We start from the raw sequence: 25,160 nt of genomic DNA on the forward strand, positions 1-25,160 counted from the left end.
CCGCCGTCGTACGACGAGCAGCAGCTCCACCTCCAGCTCCCGATGCGGGCCCGTCCCCTTCCCCGGGCGCCGCCGCCGTTCGTCCCGTCCCGTCCCGTCCCGTCCCCGTCCCGTCCCGTCCCGTCCCGTTCCCGTTCCCGTTCCCGTTCCCGTTCCCGTCCCCGTCCCCGTCCCCGTCCCCGTCCCGTTCCCGCCGCACCGCCTCCCGGCGCGCACGCGCACTGCCGCGCGCGCCGCTTCCGGCTGCTCCCGCTCCGCTTCCGGGCCGCGCGCCGCGCGGGAACAGCTCTCGTGCGGCGGCGGCGGCGGCGGCGCGCGCCCCCGCGCCGCCTCCTTGCCCTCGCGCCATGGCCGGGGCCGGCGAGCGGGGCCGCGCGGGCGCTGCGGGGCGGGCGGAGGGCGGGCGCTGAGCCGCGGGCGGGCGCTGAGCCGCGGGCGGGCGGCCATGGCCTCCCCGCCGGGCGCCGGGAGCCGGGCGGACCCGGGCGAGCAGGAGGAGGCGGTGGCGGCGCTGCAGGCGGAGCTGGGCGCGTGCCGCGCGCAGCTGGAGCGGGCGCGGCGGCGGCTGCGGCGCACCCGGCGCCTGTACCGCCGGGAGCGGGAGAGCGGCGAGGCGCTCAGGAGGCAGGTAGGGCCCCCCCCCCCCCGGCCCCGGATGCCGCGGCCTTCGACCCTTCCGCCCCTCCGGGCCGTGGAACCCCCGCGGCCGCCACTCCCCGACCGGGGACCGCTCGGCCCGAGCTCCGCTTGTCCCCGCCACACGGTCCCTCGGCCCCCGGAGCCCGGCGGGCTCTCCGGGCCTGCGGGCGGCCGGAGCAGGTTTGAGGTCTCGAGTCAGATCTTGGTGGTGAGAGCGGTGACGCCTTCTCCACCGCGAGGTCAGATTTGCAGTCAGAAGGAAAAATCGCAGAGGGAGAGAAGTTTACTAAACGAAGCGTGAGGTGGAGTGGCAGAACTCCTCTGTGGATGCTTACGCAGAAGAGGGAAGTTTAGGGGAGCCTTCATCGCGGTGTGCTGCTTCCTTGTTGTGAGGGGAGGCAGACGGGGCAGCGCTGATCTCCTCTGTCAGGCACCGAGGGAACGGCCTGAAGTTGTGTCAGGGGCGTTTTAGATTAGAAAAAGGTTCTTCACACGGGATGCCTGGGCAGTGGTAGAGGTTCTGCAGAGCAGCGCTAACAGCACCAGCTTGACAGAGCTCAAGGAGCATTTGGACAGTGCTCTCAGGCACATGGTGTGGTTCTTGGGGATGTCCTGTGCAGGGCTGAGAGTTGGACTCTATGATCCTGGTGGGTTCCTTCTAGTTCAGAACATTCTGTGGTTTGTAAATGCCACAGTCGTCACTACGGAACAATGATCGTTGCTTGAAATCCAACTTTACAGGGTGGGCATTTAGGAATAACCTCTGTTAAGTTTCTCTGCTTTGTGAGCAGAAATTATCTGTTTCTTTATGCCAACCATTCAAGTACAAAATTGTCTTCTGCCAAACAAAATCACTTGAAACACCTGTGATGCAGTTACGGTTTGTTTGAATTATGGAATGCAAAATAGGCTGACTCTCTTTTCTGAGGTGGCGGACCACTGAAATGCAATATTGTGTTTTTAACATGCAGTTTTTCTTTCAGGTAGAAGAACTCACTAAAGAAATCCATAACAGAAAGGAGAAAGATACGTCTAGCGTAGAAGTCCAGACAGAGGACTGTGCTGCATGGTCACAAGCAGGTAGAGAGAGTGGTGACTGTTTAATTGGGGATGTAAAACAGCATCTTAATTTGAAAATGTTGTATTATAGAATACATGTCAAGTCTGCATCCTTTGCTGAATTAAATTCAGTAACCTGACATTATCTTTCATACAGTTTCCTATTTATTCAAAGCATTAATTCATATAAAATGTAGCATGGACTAGAAGAATTCATGCCATTGTAATTTGTTACGTAGTAATCTCGTGTTTACCAAATTTTGAATTATATTAAAACAAGATGTTATTTTTCAGTGGGATTAGAATAAATTCAAAGTGGACACACTACTGAAATTTTGATTTTCATTACACTACTTACTTGCATAAATTTCCAGTTTAAGATTTAGCATCCTTAAACTGCATTAGTAAAATGCTGCTTTGCTGATTTATGCAAGTTCAACTTTTCTTTCTCTTCCCGCTCTCCCTCTGCAGATTATTACTACTATGAAAATTACTACAATCACACTGATACTCAAGATTGTGTATCTGAACTACCAGTGCAGCACAGTCATGGGACTGAAGGCACCGAGCATAATTCCACAGAGGAGTTGGAGACAGGTGTTAATACTCCACTAAGGAAGGATAGCACTGAAGCTATTGAAGGTGGAGAAGAGGAAAATTTCGTCCAGAATTCACAGGTTTTTGGACTGTCTGAAGTTTTACCAGTTTTGAAATCAGTACTCTGTTAATATTCCATCTAAAAGATGTGCTTGCAGTCCTGATGGTTTTATACAAAATTGTTTCTTGTCATGATCTAGCACTGATAATATCCTTGCAATTGAAAACTGTTTAATTTTGTAGTATGTTCCAAGTGGAGCATGCTCTTAGATTTGTGTCTCGGAGTTTGAGTGTTTCTGTAAAACACTCACGTCGGAGTTTGAGTGTTTTGTATATATTGTATATAGTCTGGAAGCAGGATCTTTTTTATCAGCAGAGTGTGTTCAATATGTCCATGCTGATTTTCTTAAATAGTACTTTTTATTTTTTCTTCCATTGACATAAGGGAGGAAGACATAAGGAGAAGAACATTGGTGGTGGGGTTCATTTGTTTATTTTGTAGTGGGGTGGTTTTCTTCCCTGCTCTTCAGCCTTCTCTTAGGTGACTCACTTAACTGAGTTTGTGCCTTAGCACAAACTTAGGCACTGAAAAGGAACAGAGATGAGAAATCTGTCTTAGGAATGCTCTGAAGGATGTTTCCTGTGTGTATTTTTGAAGTGAGTTACTTTTGAGTAAAGTTAGGGGAAAATGGAAGGCTGAAGTCTTGGTCCTGTTAAAAACAGTAGGAGTTTGCCAGTAAACTACAGCCAGATTTTTACCTTTTGAAGCAGTCCCAAGTTCACAGAGCACTTCTTACCTTCTTACTTTCTGTTACCAGGAGACAGAAGAAACTCCAGTACCAGAAGGTTCTTTGGCAGAGAGCTTGAGAGCTGCTGCAGAGGCAGCTGTTTCACAAACTGGATTTATTTATGATGAAAATACAGGATTGTATTACGACCATAGCACTGGATTCTACTACAATTCAGTAAGGATCATTTCCAAAATCCTTGGAATTTTTGTCTATTGCAAAAGTTTTGTTAGTAAAAGTTGATATGAGCAAAGAACTAAGATCCAAGCTGATCTTACATTTTGAAAAACAGGTTACTGAGGATGAAGTGTTAAACGTTTAATTTGTTTTTTAATTATTTCAGTCAAATTAAAGATAATAGGCTAAGATACAAATTTAGATTTTAATTCAGTTCTTTTGGATGTCTCCTAGATCTCTAATTGTACAAGTTTTATGCTATAAAGCTGATCTGTAACTATTTCAAACCTAAAAGCTTGAGCTTAAAGATACCTTGTGTAGAAAAAGGCATCTTTCTGAAGTAAGTCAATTTCTTCTCCACGGTGAAGAGTGTTGAGTGAAAATGCATAAAATGTTTCTGCTTTTACTTAGGTACTGTTACTAGTTAGTTCGATTCTACAGGAAAGAAAACACTTCTTTTAGAATTGTTAGGAGATTAGCTGATGGATCAGAATTTCGAAATGGTTACTTTTTGCAATACATTTTTATATAGCTTTTGCAGAGGGTTTCTTTTTGTCCTATGAGGTGTGTTTGTATATGTGGATCCACAAATCTGTGGATAGATTATGTATACATTTTACCGCATTGATAACAGAGAGTTTGTTTGCAAACAAGCTTATATTCAACTCAACTGTCAAAATGCTTGGGGTACACAACTGTTTTCAGGATGTTCTGGACTTAATTTTTAAGGTCTTAAAGGATACCATTGCTCTTGACATAGTTTGTAGATTTAGTTAAACATAAATGTTTGTGGCTATAGGTTACAGTTTATGTTAGAGTTATCCAAAATAGTATCTTTCCTTGGTACATAAGTGTTCTGAATTACAGGAAATGTTCTTGCATTGTGTTTACGGGCAAAGTTCTGATGATGGGGCTGGGGACTGCAGAGGTAGCCTCTCTGAGAGAAGGCCAGGGGCTGCCTGGACATGGCTGGTTCCACTGCAAGGCGCAGCCATTGGAGAAGCTGCTGGTGCCTCTCTGAAACCAGTGTAAGAAGGGGCATAACTCTGCACAGTGGAGTCTACATGGGGGGGTGGGTGTGAAAAATAGCACTGTGAACACCAGGGGCAAGGAAGAAGGAGCAGCAGGAAAAGGTTCTCCAAGCACCAGAGCAGGCAATTTCCTTCAATCCATAGAGCAGACCATAGAGCTGAAGCTACTCATACTGCAGTCCATGGAGGATCCAACACAGAAGAGCTCCTTACGGTGCCTTTACTGGATACTTTAAAACAGAGATGAGACAAAATTAAGGGAATAAAAAGCAGTTATATTTATTGAAAAGTCTTCAGGTACATTTTGGGTGGAGGAAGGCCCCCTCAAGGGGCTACACCTGAAATTGATGACAGGTCTTGGGTTTTCATACTTCTATAAGTTTTGTCCATTTGCATTTTGAAGGTTGATCTTCCAATTACAGCTTCAGGTAATGAAGTCATTTACCCTAAATTTGCTCCCCCTCCACTCACTTTTGTGCACATTTCTCAGTGTCTGAGACAGTAAGGTGTCTTTGATTCCCAGGCCTAGAGAGGAATTGTTTTGTCTGACCAGAGTGGGAAAGCAGTAGCTAACACTCTGTATGGAGTTTAGAGCTATACACTAAAGAGTTGCAGGATTACAAGTACATGAAAAATACAAAAGGCATCACTTTGGGGACTGGCCTGTGGAGAGCCCATGCCAGAGCTCAGAGCATGTCTCTCTGGTAGGAGCTGTGGCCTGTGGAGGACCTATGCTTGAAGCTGTTCTTGAAGATCCCGTGCTGGGGAAGGGAGAAGTAGCAGCAGAGAGGGACTTTTCATGAACTGATCTCAGCCCCTCTATTCCTCATTTCCCTGCATCACTCAGGTGGGGGAAGACAGGGAGAGGAGCTGGGCATGAAGTGGTACAGTTGAGCTTATGGAAAAAAAAGAGATTGGGAGAGATATTTTTAATTTGATCCTTATCATCATGTATTTTAGCTATTTCCAAGTCGAATCTACTTGCCTGTGATAGTGCCCTCCGTGTCTTGACCCATGAGCTTTTCGTCTTATTTTCTTTCCCAGTCTTGTTGAGGAGAACTTGCAGAGTGGTTGGATGGGCATATGGTAGCCGCCCAGGATCAAGCCTTACATTTTAACAAAATTCAAATGTGGTTCTTTATTAATCAGATTTCTTTGAGCAGTTTCTTTGAGCAGTATATTTATTGAAGTGATGATAACATTGTTCTTCATATTTTATAAAGGAAAACCAACTGTATTATGACCCAGCAACTGGAATTTATTACTACTGTGATGTGGAAAGCGGCCGATACCAGTTCCATTCTCGAGTGGATCTGCAGTCTTACCAGGCCTCTGGTACTAAGCACACCAAGGATAAAAAGGGGAAAAAGAAGAGAAAAGAACCAGAGTGGATTGCTGCAGATGAGTATAAGGTAACTTCAGAACTGACAGAGGATGCAAAATCTGTTGGGTTTTTGTCCATAATTCAGCTTATAGGCTGTGGTGCTTGGTTTTGTGCAGAGAATGTATGCTTAATTTTTGAACTCTTTAAACATACTTTAACTATATGCAGCAGGTTGCTAACATGCAGTTAGTGTTCAAATAACTTTCCCATTGAGTGATTAAGGATAAATCTTCTTTGGAAGTGACTTGACTTGGATCCCCTCGCTTTTTCAATATTTTTTTACTACTATAAAACTTCAAAGGAGTCTACAGCTGAGTGTCAGTGAAGTTTTTTGAATAGCAGGCGCACTAGAATGAATTCAGTGTTGTGTGGGCTGGATTTACATCAGAAATTCAGTGTTAGTGGCAATGTCTTGCATTGGGGATTTTGGCTTGTGATTGGTGTTGGTTTTTTGTTTGGCTGGGTTTTTTCAGATTCACATTATGAATCAAAAAAAAGTAAGTTTTGAAAATACGCTCATGCACAACCCTTTCTCTGTGACTGCATTCCAGAGCTTAGTCCATTGGCATTTTACTGTATCTCTTCAGTCATTTGTGATTGGTGTTTTTGAAGTTCTGTTTCTTCACATATTATGCCCTCTTGTTGATACTTGGGCACTGTGTTTTCATTGTCATTAGTGTGGGGATAAGCTGTACAGCTTAATAAATGCCCATTGTAATTAATATGTATTTTAATTTTTTTCTGAGTGCTAAGAAAGCATGCCACATGGTGTTCTGCCTTGAAGAACATCACTCACTCCTGAACACCAAGAAGTATAAATTCAACTATTAAAACTCAGGAATTGTTTCTGTTTTGAACACTTACTGGTGTTGGGTTCTGTTCTGCTGATTTGTTCTGTTCTGATTATTTTAAGGTAAAATTGAACGTACTGATTTCTCTAGTTAGAATTATCCTTGGTTTGTGTTCTTGAAAGCCCTTGCTTTAACCATTACGTAGTTTCATTATGTAGGCCTTGGATATGCAGATTGGTTGAAATCCGAAATAATTGTGTTACTGTCTGAGTACCTGTACATAATAGTCACATAACATCAGTGCACAGTTAAAAAATTTAACCAGGAGTGAGGTAAATGTCTGAGAGACTTGAAGATGGAAATATTTACATTAAGAAAAAGTGTAATTAGGTTAAATGGATAGTGATTTTTGACTGATCACACATTTTATAAACAAATTGTGGCTAATGCAGGAAGTTCTACTCCTTGAGGAATCTTCACATGAGCCCTTCCATTCAGAAAGCTTGATCTGGATACTTGGCAACATTAAGCATAATGATTCTTTATATTTAAGAGAGCTAATGCAGTGGAAATGCAGTTTTACCAGCACCCAGGTTCTGGGCCTGCTCTGTGCAAATGCTGAATTAGCATTCTGTCACTCTCAAAAGGCATTGGTCAATAAAGACCTTTATCCGTCATGTGTCAGGAAAGAATAATGAAAAGCTCGTAGGAACAAGTCTTCATCATAAACTGATTATGAAATCTCTTAAATTCAGTTCTATGATGAACTGTTACCAAAACCAACAAGAGTGTTTATTGAAGTTCTAAGGCTTATATAGTTCTAACCTCTCAAATATTGTTGACTACTTTCTGGAATCCCATCAGTTTGCTTCTGTAACCTCGTTATACTAGAAATAGAGGTTTGTCTTCAGCTTACTTTATACCAAAGTTTTTATTTAGATAGTCTTGTTAACAGATCTTTCTGTGAAACTTCCACAGCCACAAGGTAGGAGGTAAACATCTTTTTCTGGTGTGTTTTATGGATGGTGAACTGAGTACTTTGCTTTATTTGTGGATTTATTTGTTTGGCCAACAAGGTAACAGGGAAACCATTTAAAGTATACTGTAGTGCACAGATCTTTTCTTCTGTGAACAGGTAGTGAAGTATGCCACAGTATGCCAAAGAAGTAATCATTTTTTATTTTTTAATCAAAAACAGAGAGAATGCAAAGCAAATCATAAAACACTCTCCGTTTTAAACTTCAAAAATAAAAGAATGGCTTTTTGTAAGTGCACTTCTCTGTAAATGCACAGCTGGATTTAGAAGAAAAAAGTACCTGACTGACATAGTTTACATAGCTGAGTCAAGACATTTTATTCTTGTACTGTGATTAATAATCACTTAAAAATTCCATGTTATATTAATATAAAAGATTAAATTTTCTAGAATAAAAGACAATATTTTTCTGTTGGAAAATTGGAAAATTAGTTTGTAAGCTGGATAGTCAAGTGCGTAGTTGCTTGGTATTTTTTGGCAGTATAATTGTTGTCCAGTTTAGTCTTGTATTGGCAAAGGCACTTACTAGTTCATGATAGAATAAAGCTAAAAACGTCTGGTTTTAAACAGCACTTTGTAGTTGAAGCATTGAAATGCTTTTCTCCAAACTTACTGACTAGCCTTCACTCTTTTCTTTACCTGACCACTGTTTAAGTTAAGTTATGACATTGCCTTTGAAGACTAGGACCTTGTTACTGCTTTTCCCAAACAATTATCAAATTGTGCTGCTAGCCTGAAAAATGGTCACAATATTGCCTCATTTCTTGACCAAAGTAGGTTTTACTTGTCTTTCCTTTTCTGCAGATGGTACAGGAGAAGGGTTTGGTTTAATGCCTGGGCTGTGGACCACTAGTGTTAAGAAAGCGGAATGTCCTTCTGGAACATGTTGTTCACCCTCTGAACTTTATTATTTTTGGGTGAAGCTGAGGTGGTTTATAAGAATATCCATGTAAAGCAGGGGAAGACAGCAGTACTTACAGAGTCCTAACAGTTTTCTCTCTCTTTTTCAGTTAAAGGAATAAAAGTAAATAAATATTTACAGATATTTATTATTACTTTAAAAATGTCAAATACAAGAAATAAGGAAATTTAGCAGCCATGTGTGTAAATTATCAAGCATAGGTAGATGGTATTGGTAAGCAGTGGTTTTTACCAAAATTGCATGTGATTTTTGAATAACTTAATATAAACCAAAGTTAATACTTTTTTTTTAAATTTAAAAAAACTATTGTAACTGGAACAATCCACTAACTTTTTGTTCCTGGGCACAGGAGGGTTTTTTGCTCTGGTTTAGTTTCTGGCTGTGGTGAGATAGTTCACGTACTCAGCTGTCTTACAGACAGTGTTTATTTGTAAGTAGGAAATTAGGATACTTAGAACTACAGACATGGTGCATGAGTTGTCCACAAATATTGTCGCATTCTTAAAGAAAACCCAGTATAATTCTGAGAATGTAAAGGATAAAATTAATATATTAAAATATTGCATTTTCAACAAGCTGAATAACCAAACAAGAAAATACTCAGAAGTGTTGGCTGAAATGAATGTACTTCTAATTGTAAAAAAACAGCACAGGGGAAATAGTGTGCTTACTATCATCTGGAAAATGTTTCTAATTTATACAAGAACTTTCCTTAAAGACATTCTTTCTTTTCAGTCACAAACTGAAACTGTATTACAAATAGTTTTCTTTTGACTTGTGAAACAACGTATGCTATCTCTACTTGGTTGCTTTTAACTGACAATCAGGATTTATTTTTTTTTTTCCCAAGATAAAGTATTAGCATCTCTAAAGGTCATATAAAAAGATTGGTAGAATACCTTGAAACTTTTAAACATATATTTTAGTTCTGGTATCTTTTCTGTAGGGGTAGGTGATGAGAAAAAAGATGAGACAAGAAACATAGTATTTTCTTCTGTACAAGAAAACCTTTAAATAAGAAAATTTGGAGAAGTTTAAAACTGGGGGAAAAAAAAAAAAAAAAGGTGGCCTAAGTGATAAAAGGATGCTTGGCCCAATATAGAGATCCATGACTTTCATACAGTTCAGAGAATAGACTGTGTGCAGTAGTGATCCTGCAGTTCTACTTGCTGCATTTGGGCCGTTAGAAATATGAAGCGAAATTTAGAAGGAAGGTCTGACACATGCCTTTTTTTTTTCCATAAATTATTTTTAAATTCAATTATTATTTTTAAATTTCAAACTACCATTTAGCAAATTTTATTTTAGCATGGTACTCGAATTAACTTCTGCCGTATTCTTTTCCACTATAGATACATTGTAGCTACTTCTGTAGGAGACAGTGTGGTTTTAATAGTGTTTCCCACAGAATTCTTCAAGCAGTGATTTTTACTTTTTTTATCACATTTAGTTTACGTTTTGCTGATATTCATCCCGTCTTTAGGTACGTCAGTTGACAGAAACCATGGCTAATCTGAAGATTTCTTCTTTTGGATTGGCAGCTTCTGGGAAAGGTAGAGTCGAGATAATGAACACACATTAGTCCGTGGATGTTTACCTTTAACCATGATATTTTTATTAAGGGAAAAAGAATATCTAGTAATTGATGTGTAGATACATTTTTTCCTAAAAGAATTAATAAATTTTTAAGCTCTTTAATCAAAGAGTTTAAAATTCACCTGCAAAGCAGCTTTGAAATAGATTTTAAATACTGTGTAAGTAACGTCTGAAGAAAACTTTGATGGCATTCTAGACTATTTGGGAAGAGAATTATTTAGCATCTCTGTATAACATAAAGGGTCTGGACTAAAGAAACTACTCTTTCTTTAGGTAAGGTTATTTAATTCAGAGCTGTCCACCAGTGTTTAAAATGGCTCCTATATGCTGTAGGAAGAGCCTTTTTTTTCTCCCTGGCATTTAATCAGATTTTTTTGCACTGGAAAATTGAGTGTTGTGTAGGGTGGATGAGAGTAAATGAAGCACTTGTGAAATGATTTTAGCACATGAAAGCGTAGTCATTTGAGTGAGTTATTTTTAAGTGTTTGAAAATATTTCTTTAGAAAAACACTGAACTTCAGTTGTTAATATTTCAAATTGAGGGAGTCAATGCTGAAGTTGTACTATTCTGTCCCGTAGAAGAGTGACGAGAACCCATGATTCTGTAAAATCACCAACTGAACTTCTAACAAACCAGAAAACAGGCTACACATTTGAGAAAAGTTGTATTTGAATATTTTTCTATGCTTTGTATGAAATACATTTGGAAAAAAATAGTTTAAGCAGTGCAGTTTTTACAGTTGAGCTAATTATGCTCACAGTAAGTTCTCATTTATTGGTCAGCCATAGTATAGAAAAATTGAAGTTTTGAAAGACAAAATGTCTTGCTCTGTAACAGTAAAGCAAAAAGTATAGTTAAATGCTTAAAATATTTGGAATTTTTCATTAAAAAACAATTCAACAATGTTAATATATATTTTATGAGTAGGACAGTCTGCATTTCAAAAGGTCATTGTAATCAGTAGTTTGTGGCATATTCTTTATAAAGTAAAACCATCAATTCCACTTACATAAGCATGATTTGTTATTCTTATAAGATCAGTCCTCGTGGGATAAATAAATATCCTGATTTCAAAGTACTTCTGGCTGACTTTGTCAGGGATGCAGGAATATGAACCAACTCAACTCTAGTTAAAAAACAGTTTATTATCTATCGGATTGATCACACCTCTCAGCTTCAATTTAGGGAGAAAAATCCCAGAGAAAATGTGGTAATACCCAGTAGATAAAGAGCTTTTCAAACCTGGATCACATTGAGTAAATCCATGTCTAACTCTTGACTGTTTGTGTCAATCTAGGATGTATAGGGCAAACCAACAATGAAAAAATGTTTGTGTCTGATACCATGGTGTAAAAAGTAGTTATAATGAGCATCTACTTGCATATTTTGTGTCTTGTGGCGTGGGTTTGGGATGAAGAGTTGGTCACTGAGAAATTAAGTGCATTGCTGGAATTTATTGCAGTGTTCAGGGTAGTATTTACCAAATGTTGTGCTTACTGCCAGCTCCTGGTTTTTAAGTGGTGACTGTATATGGAGGCAGGGCATTAGGTGCTGTTTGCCTGGTCAGACTTTAATACATGCTACACGTGTTCTGTTAGCTCTGGTACTCAGCCATGATTTAACCTCAGCCAGCAACTGAACTCCAGGCAGCTGCTCCTTTGTTCCACCACCAGCAGGACTTGGGAGAGGACTGGAAGGATAGGAGTAAGAAAACTTGTGGGTTGAGATACAGCCACGTGCGCAAGCAAAAGAAAAAGCAAGAAATTAATTCACTGCTCCCCTACCTGGGCAGACAGGTGTTCAGCCATCCCCAGGAAAGCGGGGCTCCAGCACAGGCAATGGTGACAAAGGCCAAACTCTCAACATCCCTCCTGCTTCCTTGTCCCTCCCCCAGCATTTATTGGTAAGCATGATGCCATAAGGTATGGGATATCCTGTGGACATTGGGATCGGCTGTACAGGTTGTGTCTTGCTTCCAACTCCTTGTGCACTCCCAGCCTCCTTCCTGGTGGCGTGGTGCAAGAAGCAGAAGAGGCCTTGGCTTGTACAAGCACTGCTCAGCAATTAGTAAAATCTCTGTATTATCAGCCATGTCTTCAACACAAATCCAAACAACAGTCCTGCACTAGGCACTGTGAATAAAATTGGCTTTACCCCAGCCAAAACCAGTACATAGTCATATGTAATGGAAAAGGATTTCTGCACCATTGTTTCAAATGCTTTAATGTTCATTCAGTATCTGTGTGCTTAATGTTTATACACTTTGTCCAGATGTGCATTTTAACACAGATCGGTGAAATCATGAAGTGCTCAAAATCTGTATTCTGTTTTAAAATCCTCAATTTCACGCAGGGTTTTCTAAATGTGAAGACTGCATTTTTATCAGTAGTTAACTATTTAGTTTATTTGCTTTCTTAACAGTTGAATGTAGCAATTGTGAAAAGATAGAGAAACTGCTGAGAAGAGGCTTAATGATCATATCAGCAAAATCATTGAATGAATGAATGTATGCATGGAATCCTTGGTCTGTTTATAAATAGAGTGTTTTTAAAAATTCCAGTTTTCAACACACTGCTCTTTAGAAGCTAGGCTTTGAAATAGCACTTTTCTTACTTGCTAGTTAAAAATAGATAAAATTATGGCAAAAATCATGGGCTGTCACGGGATTCACTGTGGAGAAGGAGTTGAATAGTTGGAGCCTTGTACTTGGGGATCACTGCATCACAATCCTGTCTTGTTTTGCCTTGCTTGTGATGCTGTAGTTTCTTTGTTTTCAGATTAGATTAGATTTGAATACCCTGAGCTACTTTGTTAGTTTATCCTATTATAGAAGTAATACGTTTTAGAGTGCAGAACACCTTGGTATGTTTGGTATCAATCTAATACCCATACCAAACATAAATATAGACAAATACACTGAAATATAGAACTCATAAAAGAAAAGAATCAGATTTTCCAAAAATATTTCTAATGGAATTAATGTGTTTGACATGTCTAAACTGTGTAGGCTTATTTGTGACAGGATTACTACATTTTTTGTTTAAAATAACATTACACGGTGATCTTGCTCTCCTGTTCCTTTCTACTCAAGGACCTAGGGGATTCAGGGAGAAGGAGTAGATAGAGAAACCCTGAAAAAACCAATAGTCTTTAAGTTAAAGCATGAAAAACTTTTTTTAAAAGTGCTGGTTTTACCTGAGAACATACTGTCTTGCTGAAGGTGTTTCAAAGGTACACTGTCCTGTCCAACAGCTCAAAGGAATTCTTGTGTTTGTCATAGTCTGTGCCACAGATGTGTTTTTACAATTGTGAAAGTGCTTTAATTGCTGTGATGTTAACATTCACGTTATTTCACTTATCTTGAAATGGAAATGCACAGAAAAAAAGTCAAGGATGTATTTTTTACCTGTTGTGTTGCAATATTTGATACAATTGAATGCATTTACTCTGAACTCAAAATGGTACATGATTTAATCTGAAATTTTATTTATCTTTTAAAGACAATTCTGTTCTTTTTTCTCTGTTTCCTCTTCTGCCCCTTTTATTTTTTTTTTAAGATAGTTGTCAAGCTACTAGATTGAGAATTATATTTTCAAGGTACTCTGGCAAAATGAATATGAAACTTCAGATGTCTCAGTTTAAAAATGTTGTGGGGTTTTTTTTTATCTGATGATCAGATAAGTGGAAGTGGAAGAACCTGTAATGATCCAATCTGTCTGATATTCAGTGGAGAAACTGAGACATTCTTTTGCAGTAGAAAATGGATTTTTAGAAGAACTATTTCACATAACATAAATAAGGCTTGTACTCTCTATCTGCTGTCTAGGTTAGAGGCTCTGTTAAAGATTTGGTTTTGAAAGGAGGAAGAACAGGTCTATAGTTAAAGCATGAGCAGGCATTCCAGATATTCTGGACTCTGGTACTAAAAGACAAAAACAGGAGGAAGATACCATAAAGATCAATTAAAGACCTAAGCAAGTTGCAAGAATTGAGTAAGAGAGAGACAGAAGTGAGAGTCATAAAAGTGAAATACGAAAATATTCAAAGTGATGTTGTACAAGTTTGAAAATGAGGACAAGATTTTAAAGTTTCTAAACATTTCTGAAGTGTGAGAAAAGACTGACATTTAGGAGAGGAGTAAGTGAAGTTTAGAAGAGGAGGGCACTCACACTTTCCCAAATAGAAGATGGTCTCAGTCACATCTGATAGGATATGAAAATATTTTTACTGAAATGTTAAAGTTCTGCTGATTGCACATGTAAAACTTCCTGGCAATTAAACTATTTCCTAATAGTTCTAAAACTAATTCTTCCTAAGTGAAGAATTTACTTCCAGGCTAATAGCATTCTTTAGAAAAATTAAATCTGTAAAGACTGTAACATTGTATAACTCCCCTCCAGGATTTGGACGCAGAAGAGCGGAAGTTATCTAACAGTCTGAATTGCTTTTCCACCACTGAGCAAGTAAGTTCAACTGAAGAAGATGAGTCTCCAAATGCAAGAAAGAAGACTAAAATGGACACAAAATCACGAAACAGTCTTACAGCCAAAGAATCCAGTTCTACAGATGGTTTAAATTCACATTTGCACAAAAGTACACCAGATGGTGCAGCATATACAGAGGACAGTAGAACAGCAGACACAGACAGTGAACCAGAAGAAGGTGAAATTACAGATTCTGAGTGTGAAACCTACACTGAGGAGGAATTAACAAGTGAAGAAACTGGTGATTCAGAATACTCAGAAAATGAAGGTGAATTATTGTGGATTATATATGGTATTACTGTATTTTTCCAGGAGCCTGTTAAAAAAAATCAGTTTGGATAATTTAAAAAAATATATAAAAGCATGTGACTTGAGATACTTTGAAAAATGCTATGTGTTGCCAGCATTTCTTTCCCTCTCTTCACTTGCACAAAAGTAAGTAGTAGTATTTTTATAAAAGCCATTACTGAGTATAATATCTGTGCTTTCTGTAGGAACCTCAGGGATTGCAAAAATTTGATTAGGAAAGTGAAAGGAGAAAAGAAACTCTGCTGCTAAAATAGGGGTTCTAGACTAGTAATTCACAGGAATTCTGTGTATTAACTCTCTTTAATTAATGTACAATATTTTTGATACTGTTTGTAAACCATTGTCTACAAATGAATGCAAGATAGGTCTAGTGTGATGAGGAGCAACATGGAGTAGTCAGTACCAGCTGAAATCCTATTTTGTGTATATATTCCAGTAGCAACTTGTAAGAAATGGATATAGACAGGAAACCTGTATACTGTTTTATACCAAGGTGTTCTGCTAGGTCCTTAAAAAACAAAAAAAATATGAAGGTAACCTGTAAAAAGCTTGATGTAGCCAGTCAGAACTATGTGTGTGCAAAGGGTATTCCAAATCACAGAATGAAATACAACCTATAGAAAACTGTATTGTACCTGCGCCCCACTCACAGTTTATTGTCAGTTTCTTATGTTTTCATTACTTTACTTAACTACTCAGATTCTAGTTCATTAATGCTAACCAAAATGTGCTTGCTACCATCAGGCTTTCAGACTAAATTCTCTTTTCTTAATATCCAATTTTGCAGTAATGCTGAAGTAGTAAAAACTGGGGACAGTTTCTCTTCCACTAGTACCTTTTAAGGTAGTGTCTTCTCATCTGTCTCCTCCTAGCTGAGATCACTGGAGATTGTATGTGCAAATGTACATCCAAGTACAGAATTCATACAGCTGTCAAAATATAGTATCTTAATGGATAAGGCTTATAGTCTTTTAGTAGTCTTATAGTATCTTATAATAGTCTTACAGTATCTTAATGGATAATTGGGCAAAAAAGAATGTACTTCTGTAGGTTCTATTATTTTTTCTTAACCATGTTGACGAATAGTGCTCCTAAGAGAAACAGACAATAAAAATACATTTGACATGGAAATTGTCAGATACAAAGTTCAATATGCAGTAGGTCTGTGATGAGGTGAACAAAGAGGTGCTGCCTTTTCTCAAATTGAAATTGTTTTCTAATCTATTACAATTAATGATCCATAAATCTATAATATACTAGCAAATTTTGCAAATATATATATATATATATTTTTTTTTTTTTTACTGCTGTAACTAAAGAGTTGTCCACATGTAAACCAGAATTAGAAATGCGTTTAAAATACTTTGGTGTGCAGTCAGAAAGTCTTTGAAGCAATAATATCATCAAAGTTTTCTATCAGATGTTGTTACACACTTCTTTTTATGGAAGTTGCATATTATTCAACCAGGTAATGGCTAAATGTTTTTCAGTTTTTTGAAAACTATGGACTATAAAGTTAAAACTGTAATGTGTTGGTAGTAATGGTGGTGGTGGGGTTTTTTTCTATATAATTGTAGATGAAGAAAAGATCTGGCCTCCTTGTATCAGAGTAATTGTAATAAGATCACCAGTTCTACAGACTGGGTCACTTTATATTATCACTGCCGTGAAACCTGCTACAATTGGAAGGTAAAACTAAATGAAATTTTTTATATATATATCTGAAACTACGTCTCTTTGAAAGCTGTGGAAAGCAGTTAGGATTACTTGTCTCTACTCTACATGCTTGTCTTCCTAGCCTGCAGCCCTTGTGAGGTACTCTGCGTTTGGTTTAGTCCACAGTAAGAAATTCAAGTCAGGTCACATGTCATTATCATAATGTAACAGCATACACAGCTAATGCAGCTCAGCAGACTTGAAAATTTCTTAGTGATAACTTGATGTTGTGACTGAGCCCCAGTGGCAGCACTGCTGCAAGCCTTCTTTGAAAACCTGTTTCCTAGAAAATAAGTAAATTTTTTCCCAGGCCACTGAATTGCTTTTTTTCAGAAATGGAAAAACACCCTTCAGAAATTCAGGATCACTAGGAAGTATGTCCTAGACTTCCTCACACAGTGAAATTTCAGTAGCGTTTGTTCATTGGCTTTGGATGATAAGCTGCTTTGTGCTAGACTGTATGCATTCTTACAGTTCTAAATCTAGTTTGTTTATTGTGGATGATGAATTTAATGATGATATAAAGCTTTCTTCCATGCTTACTGAAAACCTTACCCTGGAAGAGCTGTTTCTGTCTGATGCTGACAGATGTGTGTTGATTTGCTCTTAGAGGTTGAGTCCACGTATGTGAAGATCAACAGACAACACTGAATTTATATAGGTCTTTTACTAGCCGCATTACTTCTTGATGTAAGAATCTAATACATAAATCCCTTCTTCCCTCTGCACTGTTTTGATAACAAAAAAATGGGAACAAACCAACACCCACCCTGCAGAGATCACTCTTTCTTTAATTGTATTGCTTGCCTGATGTAACCAAGAATTCAACTTCACCGTCAAAGACTCATGCCAAGATACATTGAAGACCCTGAAGGATGCATGATATTATTTAAAGGTGTTGCATGGCAGTTCAGATAGAAATATCAGGTTTATAGATAAAAATTTAACAGTACTGTTTGATCATTTATTAATCATCTGCTTTGTGTAGTTTATACAAATGGCAGAAGGGACCTGAAGCAAATCTTTACACTGTGTATGCAGCAACACAATGTTTTCTATCTGTAAAAATTCCTAACAGCTTAGAAGATAAATAAGACATTACAGTTCAACTGAAATATCTTTTCATAAGCCACTTACAAGACCTATGTCTACTTTGCTGTGATTTGTATATCAACTTTCCTTTCCAGAGAAAAAGACGTTGGGCACACACTTCAGATTCCTGAAGTTGGAGTTAGTAAGGTAACTCTTGTTCATGTCTGCTGAAAGGTAGATCAGAAACCGTAAATGTATGAATGGGGCATTAGATTTTATGGCTTTAAATTTGGAACATTGTATTAATTTTTTGAAAGAACTTTTGGAATGAGATGTGGATTTAGCCAGACTTGAATTTAGAAAAAAGGAAAACATACACTATTTTACTGAATGGGAACTTAACACAAACAACAGTGTATTTTCAAAGTCTTTGAGCCTTTAATTTCATAGTTATTGAACTTGATAAATACTCGGTTAAGTACTAATGGTATATAAAATTTTGATGTTAGATAGTAGGAATTTCTTTACGAAGTAATGCAATCCTTGCAGTTATGCTCGGAGCAAAAGGATTTTTTTTTTTTTTTTTCCCCAAGCATCTGTGGAAATTTTGTGCAGGGAGTTTGAAAAATTAACAGAATTCCTTTCAGTGTAGATTGAATAGAAATTTTAGGTATAAATTCTGTGCTCTGTTTTGCTAAATACTTCAACACAGACCCTAAATACAGCACTCCTAATAAAAGAAAACTGTAGATTGACAAAGTAGTGTCATCCAAACAAAAAGTTTGTTAAAAAAGTCTGTAAATGCAAGTATCTCGTGAAACACACTTTACTATGTGTATTTTAAATAATAGTTCTCATTAATCAGCTGCTGTATTTCATACTGAATAATTTCTGGAGTAAATATATCCCTGCTATTAATAACTTTTCAGGCATGTGTTGGAAACTGGGCAAATACAAAGGCAAAAGGCTTTTATTTTTCTGTAAAGTTACCATTTTAGTACTTCACAGGTACTGACAGTTTATATAAGTTACTTCACTTTTCAGATAAGGAGTCAAAGGTGAAAAGATAAATTATGTATCTGCAGAAATAAAAAGTTATGTACTAGTTTGTTTTCCTCACTAATTTTTTTTTGCTGTGGTCAACTTTGTTATTTGCTTTTCTTGAGTGGAAAGTAAGATTCAAAAAAATGCTACAACCTGGAGATTTAGCCTCTTTAGAAGAAGTTTGAGTTCTATTCAGTAAAGCTGAAGTAGAAAATAAAACATCTGTTGAATGAACTAGTCAGTCTCCATCATTGTGTGAGTATTCCTTGATGTAAGAAATGCTAGCCAACCTTCAAATTTTTTTTTTTTAACTGAAAGCAGCAACTACAATAGCTCTAAATTGTCACATTTGAAGCAGTCCCTTCTCTAGACTTACTGTTTGTACTGAAAGTTTTAGTAGGCTGGAGAAGTCGGTGCTTTGGTTTGTTCAGTGACCTTTTTTGGAGGTAGTGCATATCTTTATGAATTTGGTCAGGTCTGTCTGGGCTTGGGAGCAGTACCTGTACAGAACTGCAACAAGACAAAAAGAAACCCCTTTATTAGTTTCAATATCAGACAGGAGGTAAAAGAAGTAGCTAAAGATTGGTGCTGATTGTGTCCTAAGTATTAAGATGCAGGAGAAGGTGAATTATGTGAAAGTTACAAAAGCATGACATTTAGGGAGTTATTTCAGATATGAAGGACCAAGTAAATGGAAGCAGAATGAGATCATTTTTTTTTTAAATGAGCATGCTATAAAATACCTTAAGAGAAAAAAGCCTGTTATTTAGAAGAACAGTTGAGAAGGGTGTATTAAAGAAAACATACTGGCCACATTGGAAAAATATAGTTGTCCAATACTGAGTCAGCTTATGAACAAAACAGTTACATTATTAACTGTATATGTTAGCTCATGCTGTTGTGGCCTGTTCATTTACATTTCACAAGAATGAAATCATAAGATGTGAAATACTTCATCAACTTAGAGTACCAGAGCCACTGATTTTAAAGGTCTCAAAATATATTCTGAAATCTTAGCCTAAAATAACATTTAAATTGTGAAGTATTCACTTAACCAGAACATTTAAATTATGCTTCTTTTTGTCAGTTTCATGCAGAAGTATATTTTGACCACGATTTGCAAAATTATGTTCTTGTGGATCAAGGCAGTCAGAATGGAACTGTTGTTAATGGAAATCAGATTCTCCAGGTGAGTACCTATCGTTTTAGTGCTCATTACATTGCAGAAAACTAATTTTATCGTCATTTTAAATGTTTTACAGCTCATCGCTTAAACAATGCCATTGTATGTCTTCTTTCGTACATTAATGCTTGCCTTGGTTCCCTTCTGATTTTAGGGCCACTTGGAATACTTAATGTTTGGCTATGCTAGGAAAAATCCACTATGGTTGCAGTTACTAGAGTGAAATACCCACTGTAGTTAAACAGTTGCCTGCATTTGTGAGACCAGATTGAACCACTGAGTTGTAAGCAGTGTGCATGAAATAGAGTTAATTTCCTTCATGAGTAGTTAACTTGGCTGCCAAAACTTTCTTTTACTGTAGCCTAAAACAAAGTGTGATCCCTACATCCTGGAGCACGGAGATGAGGTGAAGATTGGCGAAACTGTGCTTTCTTTTCATATTCACCCTGGCAGTGATACTTGTGATGGATGTGAACCAGGACAAGTTAGAGCACACCTTCGCCTGGACAAGAAAAAAGAGTCTTCTGGTTAGTCATATTATTATGGGATACATTTTTTATTGTGGCTGTTTATAATCATAATCATTAGTTCCGTTTTCATACAATTTTCTTGTCAGGTGGGAGTAGTTGTACATAATGATGAATTTTCTTCTTGGTATGTGTGTCTCTGTATAGTAATGTCAGAACAGAAATTCTGCTGTTTGTCTTATGATTCAAAACATTGTTACATTAGGAATTACAAATTCAATCCTGTGTTCTTCCTTTTAGTTTGTCCAGCACTAAGCAAAGAAGAGAGGGAGTTAGTCAGAAGAAAAGCATTAAAACAAATACGGGTAAAATATGGTTTACAGGTGAGTTTACAGTAGAAGTTGATTAAGTTTTTGTAATCTTGTGTTGCTTACCCTTTTTTTTTTTTTAAGTACTTTGTGATTCCTGTTTTAAGTCATAGGCTTAGTTGAATAAGGAAAGTTCTCAAATGCCCTTAAACTTAGCCTGGTTTGTCTTTTGGACCCTAAATTATTGTTCTTTACAAACCTCTACAAAGAAAGATGATGGTAAGAGGGCATGAAAGTTCGATTGAAAAATAGAAAAAAGATCCTTTTAAAGTCTACAAGATTTCTAATCCTTTTGAAGTTAAGATTTTGCAGGACACTTTTATTTTTATTTCTGTAAATTAAGTTTTCAGTGAATTGCAGTCCTATCTTTCATTTAGAGAGGGAAACATAATGAGCAACTTAAAAAATATGGAAGAAAACAGGAATTTTTTTCAGTTTTTAAGTCCATAGAAGAATACCAACATAAACATACAGGCAGAATAATTCATATGATGTATTCAGATTACTTCTGTAATCTGAATACATTATATAAATTATCTGTAGAGAAAAATTTTAACTATGCAGTTATTTCCAGTATTTGTACTAAGTATTCATGTCGGAAACAGAATGCCATAATTTCTAATGAATTCTTCAGGTAACAAAATAAATACTCATACAGAATCTGTAAACATGCCTTATTCTGTCATTTATTCTGAAAAAAAGTAGTTGCTGAGGCACAGGCAGAACCTTTCTATAAAAAGCCAGTGGCATGTTCACATTGTTTTCTGCTTAATATGGAGAGATTGGCTCTTCATACCAGAAGATTCAAGAGAATCTGTTATTTTATTTACGGCTTCTGAGAAATTACTGAATTTGGCAGTGTTATGTGATGATGGCAATAATGTGGTTTGCAAGGTATGCCTGTAAGCTAAGAAAGCACTTAATGAGGACTGCAGGTTTTGTTATAAGATTTAGAATTAATAAAAAAGGCTAAAGCTACCATATCTTTGGAGGGAAAAAGGGAAACTAACAAAAATAAAGAGTTTAAACCCCTCTCTCTTTGTCTTGATGCAATTTAATCTGCTTGGAAAGAACACAGAATATGAAGACAACAAGGCAGTGAGAAACCCAAAGTACAAAGACAGAGCAGGAAAACGCAGAGAGACCGTTGGAAGTGAAGGAATCTTCCAGAGAGATGATGGTTCAGCTTCCGTTCATATGTAAGTTGCGGGTGAGGGAAAGTATCCCTCATGTCCTTCTCTTGTGAATATTAAAAAAATTATGACAGAAGAAGTATCAATTTGTTACTAGCATGCAGTTTGTTAGTTTACAGATTACCTGTATGTATTGTGTTAGGAGGGCTAGAAAATTTTAAGCGTTTCACACTTCCCATTTCAAGTGCTTTTATTTATTAATTCCTTACCTTCCATATAAAAATATATGGAAGGTGAGGAGTTAAGGACAGCTATAAGGATGCTTATATCACTTCCTTACCAACTCAAAAATGTAAAGAACTCCCCAGCTGCACTACTGACATATTCAATAATGTCTGGTTTCCAAGTGGCTCAATTTTTATTTTTCCTATTCGGTCCCAGTAGTAATACACATGCAGATTTTTCACCTGCAGCTTCTCTGTCAAGATCCAGCTGCTCATAGGACATGTATTTACATCTCTCTCGAATGACACTTTATGTTCCTTCAGTTGTACTTTGCCTTTGTAGCTGTAGTTGGAGGCGTTTAAGAAGCATGAACTTGTTGGTGCTTGTAAATGAATAAAAGGAAGTGTGAGATGATGAAATAGGTGCAGTAGGATGATTTGGCAACGATACTGCCTTTTCCGTAGTGTAATCCATACCCTTCTACCCATGATGTATCTTGTAACCCCTAAAGCAAACAAGTAGTTCTTGAGTTTTAAGAAAGCTGACCAGAGACTTGTTAACCAAAGATATTGTCGGAGGAACTCGTGAAAGGTAGCAAGGATCTTCTGTGTGCTGGATAGTTCTTGATGGACTGATTCCTAGTTTCTGTATGTATGCACAATTCTGTTGTTTGGTATTTAAAAGCATATTCTTTATATTAACTCTTGCTTATCAGTTATATTAAACTTTCTTCAAAGCGAAATCAGCAACAGCAACAAAGGACATAAAATGTTGGAGAAGATGGGATGGAAGAAGGGGGAAGGTCTGGGAAAGGATGGTGGTGGCATGAAGGATCCGGTAGGTCTTTCTGGTTTTCACTTGAAACAAAAAGAATAGAAATGTAATTATAGTGAAAAGTATCTAATTGCCACTATTGGCTCTAAATTTACCCAGCCATGGTTAGGAAGGAATAATCTCAGTAGGACTAATCTCAAATTATATTTTCTTTGATTAATGAGGTATTTTAAGATTTTTCAGTGGTAGTGTCCCTTCACTACACTGTGAAATGTAATGTTCATTAAGAAACTAAGCAAAGGAGGACAGACAACTTCTAGCCATTGAATTAATAATCTCATATTTGAATACAAAGACTGGAGGAAAACTGGAGTGACTTAAGTGATGTGAACTGAAGATCACTTTAGAGTGGAATTCTTTCTCAGAGGCTGACATAGCACAGAAATCAAGCCAGATGATGGGCATTGAGAGAGGCAAAGCAAGCAGAAGTCACTGTAGCCAGCAAGCTGTGGCCCTCTGTGGCAGCCACATTAGCGCTATTTTTGGCACCAGAGATGCGTTGTCTTCTGGCAGTAGTGCTGCTCAGAGCACAGCTTGTCCTGTGTTGTCAAACTAGCCAGCACAGGGATGATGCTGCTCACTCGGTGGGGTGTATCTTGCAGTAGTGTTAGTGGCAAGGGAACATTATTCAGGACGAGGTCATAGTTCCAGAGGTGGTAATGGGACACATCATTTTCATGGTTCTGTTCATGTATGATCTAGCTGTTCTAGAATGTGAAAGAGAAGTGCCTGGAGAGAGGGGGTGCAGTGTGTATCAGAAAAACAATTTATAGTATTTAGAATACCTAACTTGCAATTGAAACAGTATTTCATGTATTTGACAGATCCAACTGGAGTTACATCAGAAGCATGCAGGTTTAGGTACCAGGAGACCAGTCTCAATTGAAGATGTTCAACTTGTCCAGAGCAAGAATAAAAAGAACTGGGATAAAGCAAGGGAAAGGTTTGCTGAAAATTTCCAAGACCCTAAATCACAAAGGGATACACCTAGGAATACACCTTGGGTTAGAGGAACTGTAGACTGAAATATCTAGACCCACACCAAGGTAATTCTTGAGTATAAATAGTTGGGAGAGAATTTATTTTTATTCTTTTTGCTTTTGCTAAAGCAGGAGTTTGATTATATGTAAAATACAGTTGTGGAAAAATGTACTCAAGATTAACTCTGTTATGTTAATTGGTTTTCTGTAGTCTTCATGCTTTTATACACATTTTTAATAAGATATGAATGGAGTTTAGAGGGATATTCAAATTTAAGTACTTGAAAATTATTTTCATCACAAGCAGGAATCTTCCATTGTGTTTTCACACTTCACAGAAAGTTACGCAAAACAACTGTTAACACTTCAATATGAGACCTTTAATATTTGAACAGTGGTTTAAAATCAGGATGAAAAAATAAATCCCCCAGATCCCTAGTAAAAAAAGTACATATTGCTGTTTCTTCATGTTTGTCACTGAAGTGCTCGACAAGAGGCACACCACTCTTAAATTCATAGATTTCAGTACTAGCTATGTGTCAGCATACATTTGGCGAAAAGGGGGGAAAAGGCTTGTTTTTAAATGATTCATCATTACTGTTCAAAAACACCGTACTTCATGAAATGAACTACCAGCATTAGTGAAGAAAACAATGTTCAGAGACAGCTTGTAGCAAAATTTTCTTCTGTGAAGAACTTGTTTGAGATTTGTTTAGTAAATCTGTATCATGCCTTTCAAAGAGGAGGTCTGTTTAGAAAACTGCTGTCTGTTTGTATTTATTAAGTTCTTTTTCTGATACATCCATTGCTGGCAATGGAATTTATGCCAGAAAAGAAACAACACAAACAACTGATTTTTGATTGGGAAGCATTTCCAAACTGAAGCTAAAAGATTAGTATTTATTGAATGTTCCTAAACACAATAAATCATTGTCAATTTAAGCAGTGTGCTTCTTCGTACTATCTTGTCCATATGTTGTATAGACATGCTCTTCTAAAATGAGTAAAATTTAATCCCACTTTAAGTTGAAGCTCTGATACTTGTCCAAGGAGGTGTGATAGTCTCACCATCCTACCAGATGATGCAGGCAACTGTGAAGCACTCTGAAGTAAAACCAGAACAAGTTACCAGCCATTTGTCTTAATCTAGATGCATGCTTTTGTATAAAGCAAAAGGTCCAGTCTATGATGAAGTTTAGTAAGTCCAAGTTCTGAGTCTTGCACTTAGTTTAGGATGGACATTGAGTGCTGTGTCCAGCTCTGTCCCCTCAGTTTAGGATGGACACTGAGTGCTGTGTCCAGCTCTGTCCCCTCAGTTTAGGATGGACACTGAGTGCTGTGTCCAGCTCTGTCCCCTCAGTTTA

At 37.7% G+C, this 25,160-nt stretch overlaps 1 protein-coding gene across 1 annotated transcript; it reads left to right on the forward strand.

Annotated features, from left to right (window-relative positions):
* The first annotated feature begins 445 nt into the window (after positions 1-445).
* Positions 446-24,739, forward strand: AGGF1 (angiogenic factor with G-patch and FHA domains 1). The gene is made up of 14 exons (XM_040090834.2): positions 446-628; positions 1,623-1,719; positions 2,170-2,375; positions 3,114-3,260; positions 5,515-5,703; positions 14,422-14,773; positions 16,392-16,503; positions 17,718-17,769; positions 19,694-19,795; positions 20,151-20,316; positions 20,557-20,639; positions 21,696-21,823; positions 22,720-22,819; positions 23,641-24,739. Exons 1-14 carry the CDS (start codon positions 446-448, stop codon positions 23,839-23,841), a joined length of 2,118 nt encoding a protein of 705 aa, XP_039946768.1. The 3' UTR covers positions 23,842-24,739.
* The last annotated feature ends 421 nt before the right edge of the window (positions 24,740-25,160 follow it).

This window comes from Hirundo rustica, chromosome Z (assembly GCF_015227805.2).
Source record: "Hirundo rustica isolate bHirRus1 chromosome Z, bHirRus1.pri.v3, whole genome shotgun sequence".
NCBI lineage: Eukaryota > Metazoa > Chordata > Aves > Passeriformes > Hirundinidae > Hirundo > Hirundo rustica.